Genomic DNA, 11,114 nt, shown 5'->3' with positions numbered 1-11,114 from the left:
TCTTTTTAATTTTAGTCATTCTGGTGGGTGTATAGTGGTATCTTATTGTGGGTTTTAATTTGGATTTCCCTGATGATTAATGATGTTGAACACTTTTTCATATATTTGTTGACCATCTGAAATACTTGTTTTTCTATTGAGTTGTCTTTTTTGTATATTCATTTTGTAGGAATTCTTTATAGATTCTAGATATGAGTCCTATGTGGGATATATTTTTAATAAATATCTTTTCATTGTCTGTGGCCTTCCTTTCCACTTTCTTAATAGTTCAAGAAACAGAAAGTCTTAATTTCAATGTGGCTCAGTTTATCAATTGTTTCCTTTATGGTCAGTGTTTTTTTAAATAGGGACTTTTAAACATAACTATACCATTATCACACCTAAAAAAATTAACAATGCTTTAAGTACTTAAATTTATCTAATAATTTCACGTTTTTGTCTTTATGACAGTTTGATTGAATCAAGATCCAAATAAAGTCTAGAAATCATTAATGTGCATTAAGTCTTTTAATCTGTAGGTTTTATCTTCCATGTCTATCACTCTCCTCTCTCTTTTTTTTTAAAGTCAGGGAGAGGGGTGTCTCCTTGCCATTTATTTTCTAAAGCAATCAAGTCAATTGTCCGGTGGTGTTTTCAATGTGTTCTTCTGTTCCTTGAATTTTCTGTCAATTAATTCTTAGCATATGTGCTGCCGAAGCGAGCACAGTAAATTAGTTCTTAGGACTAGAGTCCTGATCAGGCTCAGATATGATTTTTGGACAAGATTATTCCATCAGTAGTACTGTATACTTCCATCAAGAGATATGCAATATCTGGTTGTCTGTGATGGCAGCAGCATTCATGGCTGCTACCTTGTTCTATTAATTCAGTGGGGGTTGAAAATAATAATATTCTATCAGTCCTTTTCCACTTATTCTATAAAAAGAAACTTCTCCTAATCAACTATTTGGTTATTCTAAGGTACAGTTTGCATAGGAAAGGCATAATAGTATCTCAAGACAACCCCACTGTGAGTCCCATTTTTCAGATGAGATTAACTGAGGCTAATAAGTGGCAGAGCCAAGTTTAAACCAAGCAGTCCAACTCCAAGTCTGTGCTAGTAACCACAGAGCCATAATATAACACCTCTCCTAAGATCAAGAAACAAGTGAATAATCAATATTCATTTGTGGGGGAGAAGAGACCACAGGGACAGACTCTCATGCAGTTATGGCTACAGATTTACTGGGGGAAAAAATATTATTTGCACCAAAAGCCGAAACAATGTAAACCCCTTTTTTTGAGGGCAGGTCTGAGGGTAGAACTTATCTAAGGATAGCATGCATATGCAGAATGTTTTGTTTTGTTTTTTACAAGAGTATTTCCTGCAGTCTGCTTACAATAACAACAACAAAACTTAATATACCTGATTGGTTCAATAAATTAAGGTACAGCCACACAACAAAATAACACACAGCCATTAAAAATGATGCTGGGTTAAAAATTTTAAAGATCTTAATGTTTAGGGCATAAAAAGAAAAGATACACAACAAAACACTAATAGTTATCTCTGAATGGCAGGATTAAGGTGATTTTTCTTTCTGATGCCTCTACAATGAATGTCTTTTCTTTTCCTGCTTCTTTTATCATTAAAAAAGTTTCAAATAGTGTTTACAAAGAATTTAATGAACTTAATTTGAGGAGACGCCTCTGACTGCATAAAAAGGCAAACTATCAGATCATGCATGGCAGCCACTGTTTACAGCCACATGCAACAATATGCATGGGAGAGAGATGCATTTGAATAATGGTTGTTTCTCTGAATGATGGGACTGTAGATGGATTTCATTCTCATATGTACACATTTCTGTGATTTCTACAATAAATACTAGCCTAATGAAGTACTGAGATGGGGGAAATATTAAATGGATTTTGAGAAAATAGGATTTAAATGGGTAGAGGTAGGGAGAAGGGTGACAGAGAAGAAGCACACTTTGGAGGCTGGAAATAGCAAGGGCCAAAATACATGTCATAGAGGCACCAAATCACGAGGAGGAAGCTAGTTAAGAGAGAAGGCTATAAGGACCAAGTTTAAGAGATCTGAAAAAGGGGCCAGAATTCTTCTTTTTACCCCTGTAATTCATAAGGTGGTATCAGAGCTGCTAGAAATACAAAGGACAGATGGACTAGAAGGGACTGAGAACAAATCCTGAAGGGAAGGAGTTCAATTAAAAGGATTTACAACAGTGCAGGCATTAATTCCTGAACTATGGGAAATACACAAGAGCAAAAGATAAGGAATCCAGGTAACAAACACCTGGTTAGAACCTGTGACCTGAACTAGGTGAGAAAGCAGAGACACAGGGACTAACCAGTTTCAAGTTGCAGCAACTCAAGAGATCTGATTCTCTCTGCAGAGGAGACAGGAGAAGGGAGGGTCAAAGTCTAGAAGGAGAGAAGTCAGACTGGAGACCCGTAAGTGTGAGCTGACTAAGGGACATGTGCTAGTAATGTACTGCAGACCACTGAAACCACAGGACTGGCAGGACACAGACTGTGGAAATGAGGCTCTGAGAATCACTCACTGAGGGATCTGGGGTCAATGACAGATGTCCCCACAACTTCAAAGACCCAGGAGCAGAGTGTCGCCAGTGAATCTCAGGTCTCAAGGACTCTTTCAAAAACAGCAAAGTCTTCACTGGGAAGCTCCAGCTGGCCCTGTGGTGACTCTAATACAAAGGGCAACAAATCAAAAGGACATCCGATTTTGGAAGAACAGGTCAGGTCCTTCTGCAGTGCCCGACAGCAGGCACTCAGGCACTCATGAGCACCACAATCTGGAAAGAGGGGCTGCCTCTGGGAAAAACTAGGTAGGCAGGAAGGAGGCGTTCACGGTGCACCTATCAAATTCTGAACCATGCATTGCCTAGGGAAAATAACATAATAAAGTTTAACTTTCTTTAAAAGGTCACTTAACTTAGTGGGTCCTATGTCATCCCCACTGTTGGGGAAAACAGCATGAGAATAAAGATCAAGGACTGGCAGGGTGAGCTGCCTGATGTGGACCAGGTATGCCTTCGCTGGCACTGCACCACCGCCCCAACAAGGCAACCACCACGTGACAAGGTTTGGAAGGCAAGAACACTGCCCAATGCCAGGAACGAATTAGTATTCTTCCAACAAAACCCTGGCAAATAATCAAGAGTCAGGGTCTCAGTCTCTTTTCTAAACCAGAGACAGTAAGATCATGAAAGACTGTGCTTTCTCACCCCCAGCAGCCTCCAGCACCAGTCAGGAAGGTTGGGGAGGCTGTAACACACAGCACAGGGAACAGATTAAGAAGTTGTGTGCAGGTGAGTCACTCTGCAAGTTCAATACACTAACAAGTTCAATACGCTCCACCTATGTGGATCCTAGAAAAGATGGAAGAGTACACAAATGAGAAATATTGACAATTTTTAAAAGGTTTAAACAATGATTATTTGAGCTGTGAAATTAGTTACAAGATTCATTTCAGATGCAGTCAGTTATAGAATATCTTTAAAGCAGTGGAGAAAGAATGGATTTGGAGCCAAAATTGGTACGAAATCCTGGACATTTTCCTAATGAACACAGACACTAGCCCTCCTCCCTCAAAGCTAACAGAGATCATATAAAGCAGACACTGGATTCCATGAATGTCCAAAGGAGAAGGTGTGTTGAACACCAAATGACTGATTATTGCTAGGAGAAACAGTTCTGATACTAAGAGTCATGAAGCAGAAAGCATGTATTCTGAGCAGCCTCACATGTAGTTCAGAGTGAGAAGCCTGCACCTCACTGGGAGTTCCTCTGAAGGATATTCAAGTGGCCACTCCTAGAGATGGGTTTCAAAATATATAATCACCAGTCACACAATAACTGGGGAAAATGAACCTAATTAACTTTTACCACCCCCCCGCCCCCCAAAAAAACTGTTTCTCAGAAACTCCGCACTTACTATCTGAGAATTTACTTTTTTATATATATTTGACATTTTGAAGGATTTTTTTTTTTTAAATTTTTGTAGCCTCATAAGAGAGATGACATTTGGGCATTTTTTTTCTATCAAAGTCAATCAGTGCCAAAGTTTTTAAAGTCTGTAAATTAATTCTGTACCCTTGAAGGCAGCATTATGCAACATTATAAAGAAAAAAAAAAACAAGAATTACAAAAGCTACATACTATTAACCATTCTGCATCTAACAGGTTGTGTGACCTTTGGCAAGTAAACTCTCTGAGCTATGGCATCCACATCTATAAAATAATGATCTTTAGGATCCCTTCAAGTTCTAACACCTGATGAGAGCAATTTAACATTTTTAAAAGATATAAATTCTTCTAATGAAAAATCTCACAAATTTGTGCAAATGAAACATTTTAAACAAAATTCGGCTTTAAAAAAATTAATTTTAAGTACTCATAAACTGGGGAGTAATTGAGTTTTTAAAATAAAATTATATTGTTTGACAAACATAATTAAGAAACTTAAAGTGTGGGTTTATGACAAATCAATCTTTCACCTTCTCTACCTATTTAAGTCTGAGAACCATAATTAAGGGCTTACTAATTTTTCAATACCCAAAGTATTTCTCAATGTAAAAAACTGTTTGGAAATAAAGCATTTCTCCTACACTTGAAGTAATTATAGCTCTTAAAATAAGATTTTATTGTTCTAGTAGTTTTAAAATTCTATCAGAAAAAAACATTTTTAATTATTCATCACTGTTCTAAAATATATTACAGCTAGTGCTACGAAGGTAAGATAATTGTATATAGTAATGCCCCTTCCACAGCTAGAGCTTGACTGATTCTGAGCACAAAAATTCAGCAAGAAAATGAACTGAAAAGATAGGTACAGAAGGCCAAGTCCTGTCCATACACTTTCCCTAAAAGGTGATGAGTAGGAAAAGACTACACCAAACACTTGTAACTTGAAGATTTAATCATCTTCCAAGAGTCGAAGATGTTTTGTTGTTATCGTTGTTGTTTTTTGGCGAGGCAACCCTCGGTTGACCTCACAGATTGCAAGGACCTTGTCTTACAATCCCTTATTTATTTATTTTTTTTATGCCTGCAGCACCTGGTCTTCCTAGGTAGTCAGTCTCCCATCCAAGTACTAACCAAGCCCGACCTTGCTTAGCTTCCGAGATCAGATGGGATGGGGCTTGTTCAGGGTGGCATGGTCATAGATACAAGATGTTTTTTATTTTTTAATGAGTTTTCTATAACACCATATTTCATCAGAAACAATAGCTATCACATTATTACAATGTGACTATTCCTGCCCTACCTATGTAACATGAACACTCATTTAATCCACACAAATATCCTCTAATGCACATGTTATTTTATCATCCCCATTTTCAAGATGGACAAACAGGCTTTTATACAAGTGATTTGCTCAGTCACACAGCTCTTAAGCAGTAGAGCCCAGGCTCAAGATGGATCTAGCACCTGATTTTTTTTTCTTCAAAAAGCACGCTTTATTGAGAAGAGAGCACTGCATGATGGTCATTCTACCCATCATGCTCAGAATAGCACCCTAAGCCCCTGCTCTTAACCAGTCTTCAGTTAAAATTTAAACTCTCCTTTCTAAATGCCATCACTATTTCCTCCCAATACTGGTTTCATCAATCTAGAAAGGAAGCCTTGAAAAGAGTAAAGTTCTAATTTAAATAGCACCCCAGCATCTAAGTACAGCAGCAAATCCCAGAACCTTCACTCTAACCTCCAAAACAAAGTCCTCTGAAATGCCAACCCAATTATAAACTTTAAGATGACAATCCAGTCCATGCTTCATTCTCTTCTTTCTTAAGCTACACTGTAAACACAAGGTTGGGTAGGAAAAAGGTCATTCCCAAAGCTTAAATTCCAAATGTCTTAGTTTGGCAACAATACTGTGCTTTGGGACTTTAAAATTATAAGCACAGTTCCCAGAGGGAAACATTTCCTTTATTAGCAACTGGCTTTGAAAATTCCATTCTAGGATGCTAAATATAACAAAATGCCTTCTGACTTTCATAATAAACACATTCTCCAGATTATTTTGAAATTAATGACTGTCAGTTAAGCAACTATAACATTTTAAAGAATCTTTCATATTTGTTCCAGTTCTTTTAATGAATTGACCTGATATTGTTTTCTAAATTCTTCTACTATTAAATTACTATTCCTAATTTTCTTAAATTCTAACAAGAATATCAGCAAAGTTGTTCAAACTATGAAATGGAATAAATCAAGATTTTTAAAAACTCAACTCTATATACACTCACCAAAGGTAAAGCATTTTACAGTTCTTAAGATATATCTTTATTATTAAAAATCCTATGCATAATCCAGAGTGATGGGGTGAGGAGCTGATTGCCTTATTCTGGGCTAATGGGCTGCGTCAGGCTTTTTACAGAATATAGTAGCCACTGTGTTTTAGGAGCTACATGCACTTAGCAGACCTCACAACCCCAGGCATTATCATTGTATAAAGTGGTTTAAGGGCACTTGTAAAAAATTAAGGCACCTTCAGTTGGACAGCTCCTCATGTCCTCCCTACGGAAAACGGAGATGAGAAAGTATTTAACAATCAGCTGGAACTATTCCTCTGGGAGATGGATCCAAGGAGTTGGGTGGGGAGGGTAGAAACGTTTTTCTGTGCATGTACTCATGTGTGGTTTTGTTATTACAAATAGTTTTTCAAAAATTTAGCCCACTAGCTATGTCTTTTTTCTTCCTCTTCTCACATCTTCTAGGCCCACAAAGTCCCATTAACATCAAGTCTGACCTGTCACCCTTAAACAGGGCTGACATAGACTCCAAACATCTGAATACTCACCAACTAGTATGTGCAGGGTGGGTACAGGGTTCTTTCAGACCCAACCAGGGTATTTAATGGAAAGATTAGAGATTTTGAAGTACCTTGTCTATGCAAGCAACTCAAACTTGAGCTGAAGTCCTAAACTTTCTCCAAAATATATTCTAAAAGTTAATATGGAGAGTTCTCCTTGAATGATCCACTGTCAATAGCAACAACAAAAAAATCTGAAAACCCCATTACCTCTCACCCAAAACATTCCTCCTAGTATAAATGCTCTGTTGACAGTCTGTCACCAAATCTTGTGTTTTCTTCCTTCCTGATATTTCCCTAATGTTCCTTTCCTCTAGTTATCAAAACCTGCAAGTTACATAAGTGGGCGCTGTAGGCCTACTGTGCAGCAACAGGCACATGTGGGAACAGCTGTTTCTCAGCTCCAGTCAAATTAATTAGGTGGGTACGTGATGGCAGATCTTCCAATTATCCAAGATAAAAAGCACGAAATTCAGACTGTTACGAGAAATCTTCTCGTTTTTAAAGGACATATGGATCAAAGAAAACATCTGCAGGTCACCCATTACATTAGCAACACCCAAGTTAAGTAGTCTCTTCCATTCTGGTCCAAGCTCCCTCAGTCCATTCTACCCATCACTGACAGATCCATTTACCAAATCCACTGCTCCTAACCACTAACCCGAGGCTTGAAATACTACCACGAACTACCAACCCTTATGCTGTCATTCAACATCTACACACTCACAACTACTATCCACCTTCCTCGACTTTCCTACACAGACATTTTACTTCAACGAAAGCAATCTTACTCCTCTCAGCCCTCACCCCCCCATCCAGCCGCATCCCCGCCAAAATGGCCTCTTTTTTAACCCTACTCTACCCCATCAACGCCCACACTTGAAGCAGGAAAGAAGCTCATCTATTGGGAGTATACCTTCTAACACTTGCTCACTTCATGAGTTAAGAGATCTCTCCGCTTAAAGCCAACAGATTTCACTTTCCAGGAGGGATTTAAATCTAATAAACGAGTCCCAAGACCTTGTTTTGATACCTCCCCCCAAAATCTTCAAGTTTTAGAGGGGTGAGGAGAGCCTAAATCGGGTTCAGAGTAGTCGTCTGCCAGAGACAGTTTTGAGGGGTCTCGACGTCTTCACACCCAGGAAGGCCTCGGGAGGTACGGGCCTGGAGAGGGACCCCCAACCTACGAGGCAGGAGGTCGTGCGTAAACCACCGCGCGCCCCTTCCTGCGCCGCGGAGACACCACCCACAACCGGATCCCTGAGCCAGGTCCCCGAGGCCCTAACTTGCTGACCCCTGATGCGCACTATTTGGGGGCCGGCACCCAAGGATCCTCCGCGCTGCCCAGGCCCGGTGCCGCCGTCGGCCGCGACAAAGGGTCAGGAGATAGACGACCCTTATGCACGCCCCCCGCGAACCTCCGGGGAGCGCCCCGCTGGCCGCGTCCAACCCTATGCCGCAGCTACCTTGTCCTCGGGCGGTGCGTCCGGCTCGCGGACCGCCCTAAGCCTCAGCTCGTTCATGCCGGAGACTCCGGCGCGATGTCGCCGCTGGAGAGCAGCGCAGCCGCCGGAGCAGGCAGCTCAGCAGGGCGCGCGCGGACTCCACTCGGCCGGCCCCGCCCCGCCTGAGCAGCGCACAGCTCTGCAGCAGCTCGTAGGCCCCACAGCAGCCCGGCCACCAGCCCCGGACCTCGGTCCCACCCAGCGCCGCGGCCACCCTTTCACCCGGGCGGGGCGCCAAACCCAGCCAACTAGCTCCTTCCCGGAGGGCCCCCGGAACAAGTGCGCATGCGCACTGCCACTCTCACGGCCCTGGAGATCTACCAATGACAAGATTCCGCCAGGGAGGCGGGGCAGCGAAGGTGGGGCGGAGCGGAGTAGATAGGCGTACATTGGACATAAATCTGAGGGGGCGGGAAAAGGTGCGCGTTTCCGAGGAAGAATAGCCAATAGGAGCTCCAGCCTGACCGCGGATGATCTGTGCTGGCACCTAGGTCCTAGAGGTAACGGGTTGCTGAAGGCGAGAGGCGACAACCTGCAGGCTCTAGCCCAGCTAGAACTTTGCTTGCTGCTCTGGGCTTTGTGTCTTCCGTATCCTGGTCTCTTCCCTCAAGCATGTAGGTAGACGCCTCTCCACTCAGGAAAGGCCTGGGGAGCCCAGCTGTGTAAGCTGAGGTCGTCACGTGGTAACGAAGTGAAACCCAAACTTCAATCTGCATCGCTTTGCCAAGTTCTCTGTAGTACTTACTGAGCGTTAATTATGTGCTAGGCACTGAACCAAGCAGTCGCTTTAATTTATCTCATTTGATCTGCAGGACGCTTGGCAATGGATGTGATTTTCATTTTACAAATAAGATCTTCCGTGGTTTTTCAAATTTCTGTATTTGGGATTGTTGAAAGTTTTTTGGGAAAGGAATGCTGCCTATTTTGTTCATAGCCGGATTCTCTATGTAGTTAACACATCCTAAGTACTTGAATAGGTTTAAATTTTTTCCTGAAGGAAAATGATTTAAACAAGGCCTCACAGCTAGAAAATACCCACTAAGAATTAGAGGTCTGTTTTCTTACCAAAGCCCACACTAACCTATGTTGCTCAAGCATTGCCTTCAGCGGTTCTTAATCGCTGCCTTGTAAGACATGTAAAACAAATATAAAATGAGGTGTTTTCCTTTAAGCGTATTGTGACTTAACAAGGAGAGAAACAGATACATTCCAGTTTGCAGTTTCGTATAAGCAACTGTGGATTTGGGGGAAAATAGTGAGAATTCTGAGAAGGGCATTGTATTTCCCTTATTTCTGTACGATATTCCCAAGTTCCTGCAAGAGTACTTCAGAGTGACAGTAAAATAGGTGTGGAGGAACACTGAATTGAGGATATGTTTTGTTTCTTATTAACAACATTATACAAACACTTTTTGGGGTTTGTTTTTGTTTTTGTTTCTGAGAAAGAAACTACTCCCTTCAGGCCATAATTTATTGGAAGAAAGCTTTGCTTTTGTATTTTATTTTGCCTTTTTTAAAAATATTATTTATAAAAGTAATAACATGCTCATGATGATTTTAAAACTCAATCTGTTGAGGACTTTTGCGATCACCATTTTGACTGTCAATGGTCATTTCTTGGATCTAAAGACGAGACACCTATTGAGTAAATTAAGCAAGATTTATTATCTAAAGGATCTAGAAGGACATCAACACAGAGAGAGCCTCAAGGTTATCCTCTGAGATAGGTGGAGGAGTTGGTATCCAGATCCTCACCTTTAGGGTACATAATTGTGAAAGGTCACATTTGAGTAAACATCACATCAGTCCTTCCAGAAACTCAGCTATTCCTTTTCAAATAGCCTAATATAAAGGAGGTTGGAGAACCAATACACGTAGATCAGAGTTTCAGAATGCACAGTATGATTACTAGGGTAAATAATCCCCTACAATTTAGCCTGAACAAACAAACATCTCATCCATCACACTCAGCCCCGCCAGGCTAACTGAGCTCAGATCAAGACTATTCCTGAAGCCAATGCTGTGGAGAAGAGGAATCATGTACTCAGACCTCTAGAAGCCATGCTAACAGAACTAGGTCAGCTTTAGGATCTCTCCCTCAATTGTAGTAAGAAATTAAAAGTAAAAATCTCCCCCACCTCCAGCCCAAAGAAGAATTTTGTTCTTTTATGTTACCTTACATCTCCTTCTTTATTCCTGATTTTTCTTTTCTTTTTCTCATATTAGTACTTCCCTCTAGGGTCATTTCTTACAGGCTTGTGGCATATCTTGTGTACAGTGATTTCATTGCACTCCTTGGTTAGTTTCATTATTTTGAGATATTCTTTTGATTAATGGACATAACATTCTTTGTCCCCCAGAATTTGCAGACTGATTATGCTCAGTATAAATGGGCAGCTATTGCTGTAATTATTATTATTCTATCATAAAAACACCTCTGCCCTTCTTGATATTTAAAAATTGCATTTGTACAAGTGAGAAGAAAATTCTTCAGTTCCTTGAATGTTTTTCCTCTCTTAGAAGGATGGTCAATAAACAATTCTTTAAACAATAAATTTTTTAAAGAATCATCAATAAGCAAAAATAGCCTTTATCTGCTCTTTATCCTGTCCTTTATATTGCCTTTCCAGTTTAGTTTGACAAGTGTACTCAGCTAAAACTTTTTCGATTTAATGAGGTGATATACAAAATGTAATTGAGACTGGGCTATACAGAATTGGCAAACTTCTTACACCTTCAAAAATGCAAATCTTGCACTCCCACAAACTTAC

The 11,114-nt window shown here is 40.5% G+C and overlaps 1 protein-coding gene across 1 annotated transcript in view; it reads right to left on the bottom strand.

Annotated features, from left to right (window-relative positions):
* Positions 1-8,629, bottom strand: part of CDS2 (CDP-diacylglycerol synthase 2) — a gene marked incomplete at its 3' end in the record, with an annotated part of 47,934 nt that extends 39,305 nt beyond the window's left edge. The window contains exon 1 of the mRNA XM_011371115.2: positions 8,305-8,629. Coding sequence (XP_011369417.1) covers positions 8,305-8,361 — 57 coding nt within the window. The remainder of the gene's footprint in view (positions 1-8,304) is intronic.
* Between the last annotated feature and the right edge of the window lie 2,485 nt (positions 8,630-11,114).

The sequence above is a fragment of the Pteropus vampyrus genome, unplaced genomic scaffold, assembly GCF_000151845.1.
Source record: "Pteropus vampyrus isolate Shadow unplaced genomic scaffold, Pvam_2.0 Scaffold7, whole genome shotgun sequence".
In the NCBI taxonomy this organism is placed as follows: Eukaryota; Metazoa; Chordata; class Mammalia; order Chiroptera; family Pteropodidae; genus Pteropus; species Pteropus vampyrus.
The sequence above is the reverse complement of the archived record's forward strand: the minus strand, read 5'-3'. Positions and strand labels throughout refer to the sequence as shown.